The 17,040-nt window shown below is 40.3% G+C and overlaps 1 protein-coding gene across 2 annotated transcripts; it reads right to left on the bottom strand.

Moving 5' to 3' along the window:
• Window positions 1-1,108: 1,108 nt before the first annotated feature.
• LOC132209876 (ral guanine nucleotide dissociation stimulator-like 1) lies at window positions 1,109-16,747 on the bottom strand. Of its 2 annotated transcripts, none has more exons than XR_009446014.1 (7): window positions 16,533-16,747; window positions 14,743-14,802; window positions 12,086-12,260; window positions 10,114-10,329; window positions 6,577-6,691; window positions 4,451-5,113; window positions 1,109-1,448 (listed from the first exon to the last, which is right to left on the bottom strand). XR_009446014.1 is itself a non-coding variant. In XM_059647702.1 (7 exons), the coding sequence occupies exons 1-6, from the start codon at window positions 16,589-16,591 to the stop codon at window positions 5,001-5,003; spliced, it is 738 nt and encodes a 245-aa protein (XP_059503685.1). In that variant the 5' UTR covers window positions 16,592-16,747; the 3' UTR covers window positions 1,109-1,448; window positions 4,999-5,000. The 2 variants fall into 2 exon arrangements, 1 of the variants encoding a protein (XP_059503685.1); XM_059647702.1 differs by having other exon boundaries at window positions 4,999-5,113.
• Window positions 16,748-17,040: the final 293 nt, after the last annotated feature.

The raw sequence follows: 17,040 nt of genomic DNA, 5'->3' as shown, positions 1-17,040 counted from the left end.
TTCTGCAAATTCGGCCCAGGTACTTACACTTCATTACCCCAAGTTATTTATATTTGTTGTAAACAGTTGCCGTCCCAGTACTGATCCCTGTGAAACTCCACTGGTCGCAGGTCACCAAGTTGGAAAAGAACCTCTAATCCCTGCTCACTGCTTCCTGGCTGTTAGCCAATTCTCCATCCATGTCAACTTATCACCTCCAACACCATGGTTTTTACTGTAAGGCTTAACCTTTTGTGAGGTACCTTGATGAACGCCTGCTCGAATTCCAAATATAACACATGTACTGGTTCCCCCCTAACTGCTCTGGTTCAGCATTCTTCAAAAAACTAATAGTCAGACATGATTTCTCTTTCATGGAGTCATGATGACTCTGTTTAATTAGATTATTGCTTTCCAAATGCACTGTTATTATTTCCTTAATGATTGATCCCAACACCTTTTCAACATTAAATGTTTGGCCTAAAGTTACCTGCCTTTTGCCTCCCTCTCTTTTTGAATAGGGGTGTCACATTGGCAGTTTTCCAGATACTTCCCCAGAATCCAAAGATGAGGAAAACTACAACAGTACAGCCACTATTCCTGGAGCTAACTCTTTTATCTGTCCCACCAATGCTTGTGCCAGCACGAGTTGCCCCACAGCGCTGATGTGACAGTCACTGCAAACACCATTATTCAACAGTCTTGCACAGAAATTCTTTGAAAGTGCATCAAGACCAATGTGGCCTTTGCACTGAGGCTTGCATTTTACAAATGGCATGGGGTCAGTGATGCAAGTGAGTAGACGGATGTCAGAGGCCATTTTTAATGGAGGCACCTTTCCCACGTATTGCAAACAAACTGTTCCAATCCTGGCAGAGCCATTATTTGTTCAACCAGTTTGTCCATCAGCTGCCCCCCCAATAGAGATTTCCTGTGTGATGCCAAGGTACCTGCCTTGCTCTCTAGGATTATGACTATCAATTGCCCCAGATACATGGTTCGTGGAGGTGAGCTCTCAACACAAATTGCTGATAGGAGGTTATATTTAGTGAAGCAGCACTAATTAGAGATGAAGTATACTCCCTCAGCCTAGAATTTGTCTTCTACTTCAAAAGAATGAAACAAAAGATTGCAATTTAAGTTTTTTAATTTAAAACAAATGTAAGAACATTGAAAACATTTACTGAACACTATTTTTAGAAACAAACTTAGACAAAGAACTCAGATGATTTTCTCTTCTACCTGTGGCTGGTATTGTTGGCATAGCCTCGATGGTGAACCATTTTAATTTTAAAGTGGTTATGTGTAAATGTCTAATTAGTGAATCCTATGTCGAGCACCAAGCGATTTACAGGAGGAGAAGGAAATAAAATACATATGACCTCTCAAAAATCAGGGCGGTGAGCTCTCTAAAGCCCTTCCTCACCAGAGCTCATTGATTCACATTGGGAAGGAGGCTCGAACATTGCCTGTGGAAGAAAGGAATACCAGAAATGTTAAAGTGCTTGTTGTTCCTGGTGTTAATTTATACATCGTGCAAATGTGAATTTGACAGAGACTCAAATACTGTTAAAAATTCCTGATATTTTGCTACTTTGAATGGATTTTTGTTTTGGATCCATTTGAAAAGTGAATATACATAACCAACGCTGTCCTGCACGTGAGATGTGATTGCATGAAGATGAAAAGGTCAATGAATGAGTTTCAAATTGGCTGTTAACCAATGAGACCCACTTGAAACAATGACAGGTCTGAGTAATGGAACATGAGCAGATAAACTAGGAACAACAAGTGTCTTACAGTATTCATGTCTGAGGTGATCTGGTCCCCTGTACATCTTTTAAATACCTTTTATCCCCAAAATGGTTTGCACTTTACAAATATATATTCTCTTACACACGCACGCACATCTCACAATATAACCATTCAAAATAAATTCATTATAAAGCTGAGCATTAATTAAAGTCTCAAACAAGTGCAATACCACTGGCAATAATAAACAGTGCTGTTATTTCTTGCAGTTGCAGTGAGTTAAAAAACATCAATGGGTTTTTAATGCAGAATTAGTTAAAGCCTCTGGAAACAAAAGGTTGGCTGGAGACTTTAAAGGCCGAGCCAAACAAACCAGCTGAAGTACTCATCATCCCACCTAATGGTCTGGATAAATGGTTAGTTTGTTAGTTTTTTTTTCCCCTGAGATGGCTTGCACTTTACTCTCATATATCCTCTCATACACACACTCCCTCACTCTTACACTCTGACAGTTTCATTCGCAGTCTCACACTTACACACACAATTTCTCACTCAGCCTGTTATAGTCGCTCACACACACACTCAGTCAGTCTGACTCACACTTCACGCAGCCTCACTCACACTCAGTTTCACTCACAAGTATGGACTCATTCACACACATGGACTGACTCCCTTCCCTCACACTCTCAAACAGTCTCATTCACACTCAGTCTCACACAGTATCACAAGCACAATCTCAAGGGTGGCATGGTGTCTCAGTGTTTAGCACTGCAGCCTCACAGCGCCAGGGACCCGGGTTCGATTCCAGCCTCCGGTGAGTGTCTGTGTGGAGTTTGTACATTCTTCCCGTGTCTGCGTGGGTTTCCTCTGGGTGCTCCGGTTTCCTCCCACAGTCCAAAGATGTGCAGGTGAGGTGGATCGGCCACGCTAAATTGCCCGTAGTGTTTGGGAGTGTGTGGGTTGTAGGGGGATGGGTCTGGGTGGGATGCTTCAAGGGGCAGTGTGGACTTGTGGGGTCAAAGGTCCTGTTTCCACACTGTAGGGAATCCAATCTAATCTCACACGCTCTCACTCATACAGTATCACGCTGACTTTGCAGCTTCAGTCACACGCATACACAGTCTCACTCTGACTTTTTCACTCACACACATGGTCTCAGTCTCACACATACAGTCTCATTCTCACTTCACACAGTCTCACACATGTAATTTGACTCCCTCCCACACAGACACTCACATTGTGTCACATGCACAAACTCAGGCTCAATAACACACATGCCCAATTTTGACTCTCACGCACCAACTCAGTCTCACTCACACAGGCTGTCTCTGACACTCTTAGCCAGTCTCATTTGAGTGCACAGTCTCACCCACACAGAGACTCACTCACACAGAGTCTCACCTGCGCACAGTCTCACTCGCACGCAGTCTCACCCGTACATAGTCTCACACACACAGTCTCACTCATAACGCTGTCTCACTCGCATGCAGTCTCACCCGTACATAGACTCACTCGCACACAGTCTCACCCTCACACGGTCTTACTTGGAGGTTCAAACACACAGTATCACTCTGACTTCCCACGATTTCACTCTCACACACCTTGCCTCTCACACTCACACAGTCTCACTCATACACAATCTCACTCTGAGTTCACAGTCTCAATCACACATGGTCTTGTTCAAACTCACTCAATTACACATGCTCTCTCACTCATACATTCTCACACAATCTTATTCAGTCTGACTAATATTCAGTCTCACACTCAATCATACATTCTCAATTAATCTCACTGTGTCACTCAAACTCTCACTCACAGTCACACTCACATCGGATCACTCGCAGTCTCACTAACACAGTCTCACTCACACACAGTCTCTCTCAGACTCTCTCACACACACATTCTTATTCACACACATGGCCTCACTCTCACAAATGCACGGTCTCATTCACATACAAATTCCTACTCTTTCTCTCTCAGTCTCACTCTGACTCACTCACACACGGGCCCACTCACACACGGGCCCACTCACACACGGGCCCACTCAGACTCTTTCACTCACACACATGTTCTTAGTCACACACATGTTTTCACTCTCACAAATGCATGGTCTCATTCACATACAAATTCCTACTCTCTCTCTCTCAGTCTCACTCTGACTCACTGACACACAGACTCACTCACTCACCCACAGACCCACTCACACACAGTCCCACTCAGACTCTCTCACTCACACATGTTCTTAGTCACACATATGGTCTCACTCTCACAAATGCACGGTTTCATTCACATACAAATCCCTAGTCTCTCTCTCTCTCTCTCAATCTAACTCTGACTCTCTCTCTCACAGTCTCACTCGCACACATGCTCTCACTCACAGTCTCACTCTGACTTCATACAGTCCCACTCTCTCACACCCACTCACACAGAAACTCTCAGTATCACTCACACAGTCTCACACTGACTGTCATTCAGTCTCACTCACACGTACAGTCTTACTCTAACTTCACAGTCTCACTCTTACACACACTCACAGTCTCACTCACACATCGCTTACTCTGACTCTCACTCACACAGTCTCACTCATATGTCCCACTATGACACAATAATTTTATGTTAAATTGTTGTAAAATTGAACATTAAGTAAAAACAGTTAAGGTCTCAAACAAGTGCAATATGACTGGCAGTAATAAACAACTCTATTATTTCTGGTAGTTACCCTTTGTTGAAGGCATGTCAATGGCATTCTGTCCAAATTAGTTTAAACCACTGGAGAAATAAAAATATTGAAGGCAGGAATGGAGTGCTGAAGAGTTTAAAGGCCAAACCAAACACTTCAGTTGAAGTATTCATCATCCTGCCATTGGCTGAACAAATGGCTGGTTTGCTTTTTAACCAAACAACCATTGAGGAACCCAAGCAAATTCAATCACAATTGGTCAACAAGATTGATACGTAAACGATTCTTTTTCTCATCCAACCAATTGATACATGACTGTGATGTTCATAGAAGACCGGTGGCAGGGTTCAATTCTCCAGCATTCCAGAAAAAATAGCTGATGTGCAAGATGTTTGAAAAGGACAAACAAGCACTGGACTCAAAAGTTAATGTTAAGCAATTGTCTGAAGTCAAGTCACTCTCTCCAAATTGTCCAATAATTTAAAGTAGAACACTGCCAAAGTAATTTATTCATATATTGCAGGGTTTTTGGTACTGAGCAGAGATTTTAGATCCAACAGAGTCCCATGAAACATTATGTTCCTTACAGCTAAAACTTGCATAGACATGAAGATCTTCTTTCAGTGAATCTCAGGATGAAGTCATGATTCACTTTCTTGTTCATTGCATAATACAGGATGGCATCGGCCGGAAGTATGAGCACTGAAAAAGCAGAGGGAAAGCACATTATTATTCACACGTGTTTTCATCATATTAATTGTGCACAGGTCCAACTGCTTCCTGGATACGGAAATATCAATGGCTGGGAGGAACAGAACAAATGTACTGCAAGGATTCAGAACGTATTACAAAACACAAGAGAAAATCTTGGAGTTATACCAAATTAGGTAAACTCAATAACTGAAAACCATTATATCTGAGACCCATTCTCAGGATGAGCATTGTTGGTCAAGACTAAAATCCATTTCAAACCTCTCACTGTCCGATGGCACATGCCTTCTTCATGACAGTTTGTACAATTGAGTGGCTTTATTAGGCCACATATGAGGCTGTGAAGAGTCAGCATACAGTAGCCCAGGTAAAGATGTCAGATTTTCCTTACTACAGAACAACGCAAAACCCCAATTGATTCACGAATGACCCAGCAGCTACATGGTCACTTCTGCTGATACCAGCATCAAACACAAAAAGGTGCAGTGTGATCAATGCGAAAACACTGAGAAAAGCTATCCTCTCCTTCAGCATTGTGTTGGAATCATGAAACTAACACCACTGAGGGCACCTAAATCAAACACGAGTTAGTGATCCAGTGAATGGCCATTTTCTGAGGGCTATGATGGATGCAGAATAAATTCCAGCTTTGTCAGTGAGACTTACGTCCAGGGAACTGATTTTTCTTTTCTGTGAAATCTGACAGGGATAGCATGCTGCAAAGGCATTGGGACCTTTCATTTTCATAAGGCATTCTGCTTAACACAGCCTGGATGGCAAGTTTTACACCACAGCAGAATTAAACCCATGAGACCTCGTTTCTACTTTTCACCAGGAAATGGTTGGGGGAGGGTTGCGACAGATTTGCAACTTGACAGCAGTGACCCCAACCATGTTTCTGGTCTCTCAGCCACGGGCCAAAAAGAGGGGAAGAACAGATTAATTTCAGCAACAGGAAACATTTATTTTGGAATAACCAGTTAAAATAAGAATGAACAAAGCAGAACAATGTGCTAACAATGCGAATAATTCAGGATTTAATGCCACACCCAAATCCCGATGTACATCCTTCACTCAATATGGCTTTAGGTAGTTTTACAAAAGGGCTACTGGACTCTAAACACTACCCCTGACTTCTCTCTACAAGTGCTGCTACTGCTGCTGTTCTTTTCCAGCAGTTTCTGATTTCCAGCATTTGTGGTTCTTTGTTCTGATTTGGCTTTAGGGCAATCTGATGAAATAATTTGCTTTTATTAGGTGCAGGTATTAGTTGTTTATTGGCTTTACATTCCTCAGAGTTGAATCCTGCTGAACATGCTTGGGTATGTTCAATGATACAAATTTAGATATCTGCAGCTTTTTGGTGAAATCAAAAGAAAATATCAATTCCCTTGCAGTTGTTATGCTGTTCAGAAATAGATTTAACTTAAATTGAAGCAATTTCCACTGCTCACCTTTATTTGATTCAATGATCTGTGCTAGAGCAAATTGCTGAGGACGCTCGGGTTCAAATTTGAGCGCGGTGATGGCTTTGTTGAGAACTTCAGATACACGATCTTGATTAGTCACCTAATTAAAACAACATTCACTTTTCATTAATGCATTAGACACACACACCAAATGAAATATATAATGCCTCAATTTCCAAAGGGCTTATAAATATTGCTGCTTTCACCCAGAAAACTAATTGGGACATTACACTGTAAGCTGTAAAAGTTACATTAATGAAATAATATCTGGTAGGACAGTTATTGTAAAATCTGCATTCGATGCTCCATAACACAGTTACTGTGAACAGTAAAGGTTGGAATTTGAATGGAAACAGAGCCCAGTGATCAAGTTTACCTATACACACAGTTTGAAACAAGTAACTAATGACGAAATTCATAATTTAAATAATCCACTTCCATCCCCTCCCACCCAAAACCCCCATACCATTTGACATAATGGGAACTGCAGATGCTGGAGAGTCCAAGATAACAAAATGTGGAGCTGGATGAACACAGCAGGCCAAGCAGCATCTCAGGAGCACAAAAGCTGATGTTTCGGGCACAGATCCTTCAACAGAAAAGCTTTGTTTCAAGGCTGAAGAGATTACAAGAGAGTTGCAGTGGGAGAAAGATCCACTGAGGTTTTTCCGGAGAGAGGAGGGTAACTTCTTCAGGTTAGGTATCCCTGGAAGAGGCTTCACAATGAGGTTAAAATTGTATCAGAGATAATGGGAACTGCAGATGCTGGAGAATCCAAGATAACAAAGTGTGGAGCTGGATGAACACAGCAGGTCAAGAAGCATCTTTGGAGCACAAAAGCTGATGTTTCAGGCCTAGACCCTTCATCAGAAAAGGGTCTAGGCCTGAAAGGCCAGACTGTGTGCTCCTGAGATGCTCTGCTGCTTGGCCTGCTGTGTTCATCCAGCTTCCCACTTTGTTACCCCCATACAATTTGCCTGCTTTTAACATTTATTGTCATTACAGCAAATGGCTCAATGTTGTTTGTGAAGTCTGACATTTCCTAATGTTATGCTTATTCATATAAATTATTCATAAAATTGCTTTAACAGTTTGAAACAGTTAGCAATTTGTGATTTGAAGACAGTGCAAATATTTAATCATAATGTGACTGTACAGGAATAATATTTGATAGGCAGGATATTGAGAAGACCAGTTTTTTGGGCAATTGTCTGCTTTTGTTTAATTCTCTGTTATATTTGGAGAATGCTTTTCTCAGCTCAAGTTTGAGCAATGACCTGGAAGATGAAATGCACCAGTAAATTTTCTGTTTCTTCTGGAGAACTGCAATGTTTTCTGGTTGAGTAAACTCACACTTAATTCTACTTTAATTTTGCTATAGTTCATGGCTAAAAAAACTACTTTTGCCACCCAGTCAAAAGCAAAGATCATATTAAATATATTAATGGATAGCAAATCTGAAAAATCCAAAAAATGTAGTGGAATTAAATTCCTGAGCAAGTGGCAGATGTAGACACAATTACAATGTTTAAAAGACATTTGAATAAGTACATAAATAGGAAAGGTTTGGGGGGATATTTTGTTCGGTACGTCTCGACAATTCTATAAGTGGTAGAGTCAAATATTACACAACTAGAGATTAGATGAACTACATTATCTTTCTAAGGAAGGGTCTAGGCCCGAAACGTCAGCCTTCCTGCTCCTCTGATGCTGCTTGGCCTGCTCTGTTCATCCAGCTCGACACCTTGTTATTTTACATTAACTAACATCCCCAAAAGTGATCTTTTTTGAATAACCAATACCTTTTCCACTCTGTATGCTCAGACTTTAAATGATTAATCACTAATTTTAGTGATTCATTGGTGATAAATTGGATTTTCTAAATTATGTTCGAAGAAGTGCCACACAAGTGTGCAAGCAAAATTGAAGCCTGTGGAATGAAATGGGCAGTGGCGGTATAGACTCAAAATTGGGTAAGGATTAGAACATAGAATCATGAAGAACAGTCATTTGCTCAGGCTAACTAAAGTAAATGAGGGAAACTGTTTACTGGTCCTTCTGACACTATGTACCAAGGTCAAAATCTAAGGTCATTGGTGGGGAGAAAAAGCAAAAACAAAAAAGAATCCTGCTTTTTCCAAACCGCAATGTACGAATAGGTGGTTAAAGCAGATTAAATAACTTTCTAAAGACAACTGAATAATTGCATGGAGCAAAATTTGCAGGGCAGGGCTAAAAAGGGCAATGGTGGTTGTGGTGGGGGAGATGGGTGGCGAATTAGGCTACTTCTCACTGAGATTTAACACAGACACAATAACTCAAGTTTTTGTTTTGCTTTGTGATAACATTCCACGATTTTCTAGTTGGCCTCTCATGACTGTATTAGTTGGCAACAATTTGTTGCACATTCATCAGGAGACATTTTCGTCATTTTGGTTGAGAATTTTGTTTTCTGTGTTTCATAGATGTTCAATCTAAACAAGCTGTTTGCCATTTGCTTATCCAAATTCTGCCTCAGATCTTAGGCTGGTTCTGCCCCATCTCCAACTCACTGACAAGCTAACAAATGTTCTCTTCACCAGAGTAAAGAGGCGCTGTTTGTTAACAATATTTAAACACTAGAAGCAATTTCCACACATCACACTGACCTCTGTGGAGGCACAATCAGAGTACGACTGATCCTGTCAAGGAAAATGCATGATCAAACAAAACAACCTATGTGCCTTCTAATTTGGCCAATATTCCTTCGACTTCCCTGAACTAGCCAATAGGCAATTATTCTGTTTTGGATTGCACTCTTGCTATTGGAACGCTTTGCCTGCAACGGTAGTAGATTCACCAACTTTAGGTACATTTAAGTCGTCATTGGACAAGCATATGGACGTACATGGAATAGTGTAGGTTAGATTGGCTTCAGATTGGTATGACAGGTCGGCACAACATCGAAGGCCGAAGTGCCTGTACTGTGCTGTAATGTTCTATGTTCTTCTCCAACCCATTTTTGATGTGCTTTCTTCCATGCACCAGCCTTTTAAATTTCACATGAGCCAAAGCCAGGAAAGAAATATTCAATATCTCTGTTAGTATTACTCGATTGGCTTACAGATGGACCAAAGTGCCTGTGGTCAGCTAACTGAAGATCTGGTACCTCCTTGCTGATTTATTGTACAGTTAATGGTGCGTGTTAATTTGTGATATTTCCTCTTCAATAGTTATCAGCCAGTCCCCAAAATGGGGCAACAGAGCGCTGCACCTTGCCATGTACACTTAAAGGAGAAATGCAAGGAAAATGTGTTCAGGCCTAAAACCTAAACATTGCTACTGCATTACAAAACAGGATCAAAATGATGGTCAAAGCACTCTCATAGAGCAAAAAAGGCTTCAGCAATGTGGAAAATACACACTGAATATGACTGCATCGCAACAAATAATTGGGATAAAAATTCCTCTTGCGATACTGGCAGGGAGCAATGGCAATTATTTGGACCGAGCATGACGAGAGCAACCAGTCCAGGGACTTACCAAAATAGTTTTGAATTCTTGTGCTCTGTCCTCCTCTAATCTGACTCGGATGAGGCAGCTTTTCTCATTCTGGCGGTTGTCCCTCCGACGTGTTGCACACCAGCAGCTGCCCAAACCTGCACGCCTACGAGACTTGGCTTTGTCATAATTTGATTTTGCTGATGCACCACTGTTGGATAAACCTCCAGAGGAGGCAGTATCCACGGATCTTAATGGCTGTGGAATAATTATTTTGTTTAAGAAAACGTTTGTCAATTGTTGCATATTAGATACTTCCCCCTTTCCAGTTATATTTATTATTACACAAAATATGCTGTCCTGCTGCCCATAAAGGTGAAGGCATTCTGCTCAGGACAGCTTAATTGCAAGAACATTATGTTGTACATGAATTCTTGGTCGTTGCTGTCTTGTGAAATATTTAACTTGCAGTTCTTTCCTCTACCAGTAAAGATCACTTCTGAGGAATTATACTCCCGCTTGTGTTTACTAGCTGTTCAGTCAACATCAACAATTCAGTACTTAGCATGCCCATAAATTACTAATTAGTTTCCTTCAGCATAATAACATTGTGGTCATTTCACTTGACCATGTAAACTGGTGCTTCAATTCTAAGTTTGTCAGATAAACCTTTGGGGTTTCAGTTTGCACTCAGTATGTGAACATGCTTACATAAATATTTATTTGCCCACTTCACCCTGCTACGCACAGAAATCTTGAATACAACTATACTGTTTGAAGTTAAAACACATTTATGAATTGCAGGTGACTGCGAATGGGCCAACCAGTGCATTGTGCAGGTCAGAATGTGTGCGGCACAGCACCACTGGCAGAAAGAAAGACAGACAGCAGCAGCAAACCACATACAGCAGAGAACTAAAGAAACCAGAATGAAATCATCCAAGTCACTGCAGCTCTCAGTTTATGATTAACATACAGGGAGTCACAACACTAAACAGGAGAATCCATAAAAAGGAAGAGGGTATTTTGAAACAAAGAAATACCACTCCAAAACACCTAAATGTGACCTAATAATACTTAGCCCAATTCTTAGGGGAATACATTATGAAAATATCCCTGGGACAAGTCCTAGACATATTCTGTAAACAATAACCATAACACAACTTTGATAATCTCCCAAGATACAATGGTCTTCAGCACAGAACGCACTAATCAACAGCTCAAAGCCCAAATATTGAAGAAAAAGAAAACGTGCAGTCACGAGGACTCCATGCAGAGAGCTGCATTACTTTGTTGCAATTGCTGGATCAAGACCTATCCAACATACTCTAAATACTGTTTTTGTGGGCAGTGCGCTTCAAGCTGCGACAGATGTACCCCATGCACTAAAATTTACTGTGTAGAAATTAAACATGCTGTGAAAAATTAAAGATGAAATATTTTGGCTATTAGTATAAAATCATATAAAATATCTAAGCAAAACAAAGCCAACAGCACAACTCAAAAAAAACAAATAAAATCAGCTCTCACTTCGTGAGCGAATAACACCTTTTCTGGAATCAAATGCTTCAGTAACCAGCACAAAGGTTGAATTTGGCTGGGAATTGCACAGCTGTCTTGCCTTCGTTCTGAAAGCAAGTAACCCAACTTTGGCAAGTGGGACTTGGGACGGAAAATTGCTGGCAGCAGCCAGGTATGAAGATGCTTGGTGGAACGGCATTCACTTTAAGGATTTCAGTCTGGCTGAAACATCAAAATGGCTATTCGGCTAATAGCTCTTAAAAGAAAGGCGAAGGAGATTGGCTAGGCAGCCATCCAGCTCCAGTGGCTGGGACGGTATCACTGAGTACCCTTGTATCCTCTTGACTGCCAAAGTGTAGTCAGGATAATAAGACGGCAGGAAGGCAGAAGAAAGGAAGGAAAGAAAGAAGAAAAAAACTGTCTGGACATTATTAGACAAACCAGAGTCTCCAAGAACAACATATTTTACGTGATGAGTGCCTCACTGTCTCACCTTTTCCGGCGCTTTTTGCGAAGTGCTCGGCTCTTCCATTTCCAAGTGGCTGGAATCTGATAAAATGCTGGCTGCGGTAATGCTGTCGTCTGAATCCTCATTCTGAAGGGATGCTCGCTGCTCAGAGCTTTTAGTTTGAGTGTTGTGTATTTTAACACCTCTCTTTGAAAACAGGCTGCACAAGGGAAAGGGGACACAACAAACATGAAAATGTCATTGCATTCTAGAGAAACTGTTTAAAAAAATTAAACTAGAATGAAGGTATATTGATGATGAGAGTACCAGGAGTTTGATGCGCGCCACATTTGACCTGTGAGAAATTAATAGTGGCACACTCATACCAAGAGCTCGCATTACTAGTATTGAACACCGTTACATTGTCTAATAGTTAGGGAGTATATGAATAGGTTACAATGTTTGCATATTCCAATGGCACAAGAATCTGGGCTTTTTGCAGTGTTTGTTCAACCTGCTATCAACTTCAATCTCATGAAAGGCAAAATGTGGATTTGAATACCCACAGGGTGGAAAATTTCCCCCAACCTGGCCACATGCTAATGTGTATGTAATTTCATCCTGAAAGCTGCAGTTTATTAAAAATAAAACGTAAAACAAAGTAACACCATTGATAATTGATAGAAAACTGTATACAACACTTTGTAAGGTAGGACAGTGAACTCTGAATTTGGCCTTCAGTATATTGGTACTGCAAACGTTAGGATTTCTATTCAGCAATTTGCATTTATATTGCATAATTAACATCGAAAATTTTCCAAAACTCCCAAAAGAAGTACAGCAGATGCAATGACAAAAAAATTCCTACACTGAAAATCCCGATTGTTGGTATATTAGGCATTAAATAGTGCAGGGAGCAAGAGCAGATGGCTGCTGAAATGTGAGATTGCACACTAATGCTGCAACGTTGATTGCCTGCACTTCGAGAATCACAATTAAGCCACGGAAGCCTAAATCACATCCATGTAACATCCACACTCATGTAAAGAGAAGATATCCTAGGAAGTGAATAAGTGTTTCCCTTCTCTTTCTTGGTTTCTATATAACAATAGTCACATGTCACAGTCCAGATCACTGCAAGGCACAACACAGCAACAAGGCATGGTTTTGCTTCTCTGAAACTCTACACGGGTAGGTGGTGGAAAATCTGACTTTGCTGAGTTCCGGTCAGTCCTTACCTATTGAACAGAAATATAAAATAATATCCCCAACTCAGGAAAATTATCAAAAACAATAACTTTGGAGTCTTTACACATGTATGCACAACAACACAAACACATACTTTCATGTCACCTACATGGAAAGAGATTTGAGTTTTATAGACAATAGACAATAGGTGCTGGAGTAGGCCATTCGGCCCTTCGAGCCAGCACCACCATTCATTATGATCATGGCTGATCATCCACAATCAGTATCCTGTTCCTGCCTTATCCCCATAACCCTTGATTCCACTATCTTTAAGAGCTCTGTTTATCTCTTTCTTGAAAGCATCCAGAGAGTTGGCCTCCACTGCCTTCTGGGGAAGAGCATTCCATATATCCACCACTCTCTGGGTGAAGACATTTTTCCTCAACTCTGTTCTAAATGGCCTTCCCCTCATTTTTAAACTGTGTCGTCTGGTCCTGGACTCACCCATCAGCGGAAACATGCTTCCTGCCTCCACAGTGTCCAATCCCTTAATAATCTTATACGTCTCAATCAGATCCCCTCTCATCCTTCTAAACTCAAGTCTCCAAGTCCAGTCGCTCCAATCTTTCAACATATGATAGTCCCGCCATTCTGGGAATTGACCTTGAGAACCTACGCTGCACTCCCTCAATAGCAAGGATGTCCTTCCTCAAATTGGGAGACCAAAACTGCACACAATACTCCAGATGCAGTCTCACCAGGACCCTGTACAGCTGCAGAAGGACCTCTTTGCTCCTATACTCAATTCCTCTTGTTATGAAGGCCAGCATGCTATTAGCTTTCTTCACTACCTGCTGTACCTGCACGCTTGCTTTCATTGACTGATGTACAAGAACGCCTAGATCTCGTGTGCTTCTCCTTGACCGAACTTGACTCCATTGAGACAGTAATTTTGAGGTGGAGCTTCAAATGTGAGAAGCATGTCTGATAATTTTTCAACAGAAGATATTTCTGCTGCCTGCTGACCCACAAAGTAGAACACAAATCTGATTTTTCACTCAAAATTGTTAAACATTGCTAGTTTTCATTATACAGGCCCACAAATATGCAAATTTAATTCACTGTAACACTTTTTTTGCTTACTTGTCTCTCATAAACAAATTTATTCCGGTGAAATTTAGCCATGGTGCAGAAACTTCTCTGGACAAATGAGAATCGCTAGGCAATACCAAGCTCATCACAGGTCCACATTCTACACTCATGGTCATAGCAAAGAATCTCTATCAATCAGTCTACACGAGACACATGCACAAGGTGAGAATAACAGCACCACTCCTTGCATCATCTCAAATTACTCAAACAGTTACTAAAAATCTCACTCCAATGAAGCAATAATGACCACACATCAAATGTCTCTATTTGTCAAGGAACAGATGTAATTACCTTTCTGTCCATTCATCCCAATAATAAAGGAAATAATGAGATATTTGCGGTGCTTAACATGGGATACTTACCAGCTGAGGCGTTTAAACACACTCTTTTTGGGCTTTGGCGGTTTCTCGAGTTCAGAGGAGCTGCAGGGTGGCAAATAAACATTTTCAGACAAGATTCATTTAAAAAGAATCAGATGCTTTTGTTCAATATTCTTATTATTTATGGCAAAATCAATCATTTACATAGATTTGAAATTGCAGAATGATAATTTTGTTTGCAAAAGGCACGTGTTTTCAGGCAGGAGAACACTGAACATTACTTTGAGTAATGAGCGACAAAAGTTCTCACTGTAGGCACATCGATCTTTTCTGCTTTATGAACAGCAGATCAAGACAATAAGAGTTCTGAAGAAATGTCACCAGACCCGAAGGATAACTCTGCTTTCTTTCCACAGATGCTGCCAGACCTGCTGAATGTTTTCAGCAATTTCTCTTTGTGTTTTTGATTCCCAGCATCTGCGGTTCCTTTGCTTAATTTTTTACCAAGACGATAACCCCCTCAGTCTTTTTGCAGAACACGTGGAATTGAACAAAATGCTCGAACTTCTACAGCAGGTACAGAAAAAATTAACAAGGACTGGGCTTGAAAAAAGTTAACTGGAAAACATGAGAATCAAACTTCCAGTGCCGAAGGTGATACAATAGGTTGTAAAGTTATACAGGAGTTTCTCTGGGCCTCATCCACACTGTCATGTGAATGTACAGACAATGTCAAGCAATGAAAGGTAGTCATGAATCAGTCACTTCAGGTGACTAAAACACCACATGCCACATCTCGGAGGTAGTAAAATGAGGAGTATATCTCTTGACCAGACTTTCTGTTGCTGATATTTTCAGACAAACCGTCCGAAAATCAACCAAACTATCCGAGAGGTCCAAAAGAACTTTAAATATAACTTATGATCCATGCAAAGTGAATTTCGGTAACATTTTGTAATTACTGTTATAAATAAATACCATGTTTGAAGTTGGCCCAATACTGACTGTGCCACTGATGGAACTGACGATAATGCCAGGTGCTTGCTGCACATGGTCATCCATAGCCTGAGGATGGGCTTAATAGTGAGCTTTGATTTTCAAAGCAGGAATGTAAATTGCTACATCAGGTACATTTTAAATAAGAACTTCTGCCCATCAATTTATGAAGAAGCAAACTGTTTTCAAACAATGTAATTATTACAAAGCCTGCTCTGTCAAAACTAAAAAATAGTTTCAGTGATCTATAATCTGGTTCCTTAATCAACTCTGGTCCAGGAATGGCAAAGTGTTTTGTTTATCAGTTGGAGATTATTTTTGGTTGCATTATTAAAAATATACTGTGGCTATTTCGAGATGAGGGAATGATGTTTTTAGGCAACCATTGAAAGATACTTTAAAATGCTGACCAATTGTGTAGGGTTATTGTTAATTTTATGTTAGTAATAGGATTATGTGTTTGAAAAGAAATTGGAAGGAAAAGAAACATTTCTCAAAACTGGTACAATTTACATCTGGATTTGTAGGTGCACCCACAATAGGAGCTCTTGGACATGTTGCTAAAATTGGTCACTCATCAAGTTTTTTGCATTTTCCTGCAATCATTGGCTTAGTGATAGTATACTCTGCACTATTATATACCAATGAAACGCATTTTGATGCAACACAACAGAATTGATTCATTGAGCAACTGGCTTTATCCTCATCGGTCAGAATTCATTGTCAAAACTTTGAAACCAAGGAAAAGGAAGACAGTAAACAATCTGGCAGCTCACTAGCATTAAACAGCAATTATAATGAGAGAAGATTTCACACACAACCCTTAACTGTTTTACCTGCACACTCCTACAATACCAGTTACGTACTCGCTATCCTCACTTAAGTATTGTTGCATAAAGAACAAGTCTAGAAAATTCTCGTTTGGACGAAGGGTGTAAGATGAGCAAGCAAACTGCAGGGATTTGATACCCAAAATTATTTCATATTCCTGAAAGAACACAAATAAATAATGAGCTGTTAAGGCAAGTTTAAACTGCTATAATTGCTCCTGCTAAATCCTAGTCTGTGGTATTTTGAACAGCATCGATAACTTTATTCAAAGTGCACAGTACATCATGTCACAAAAATATTTCTGCTTTGGAAATAAATGACACAAATGTGACTTTTCAAGGATAAATTTCTGTACAGATTATCCAGGATGGTTTCAGGACACTAATTCCCAAAACAGTGCTTCAAAGATGGATTATTTTAAAAAATGATTCACTTAAGAACCATAAGCTGATTTAGGGTGAAGACAAGAAATGTTATGAAAGATCATTCATCCAAGCAAAAGGAAGTCTGCCA

This window comes from Stegostoma tigrinum, chromosome 8 (assembly GCF_030684315.1).
Source record: "Stegostoma tigrinum isolate sSteTig4 chromosome 8, sSteTig4.hap1, whole genome shotgun sequence".
Classification (NCBI taxonomy): domain Eukaryota; kingdom Metazoa; phylum Chordata; class Chondrichthyes; order Orectolobiformes; family Stegostomatidae; genus Stegostoma; species Stegostoma tigrinum.
Note: the sequence above shows the minus strand (reverse complement) of the source record. Positions and strands in the feature narration are given on the sequence as shown.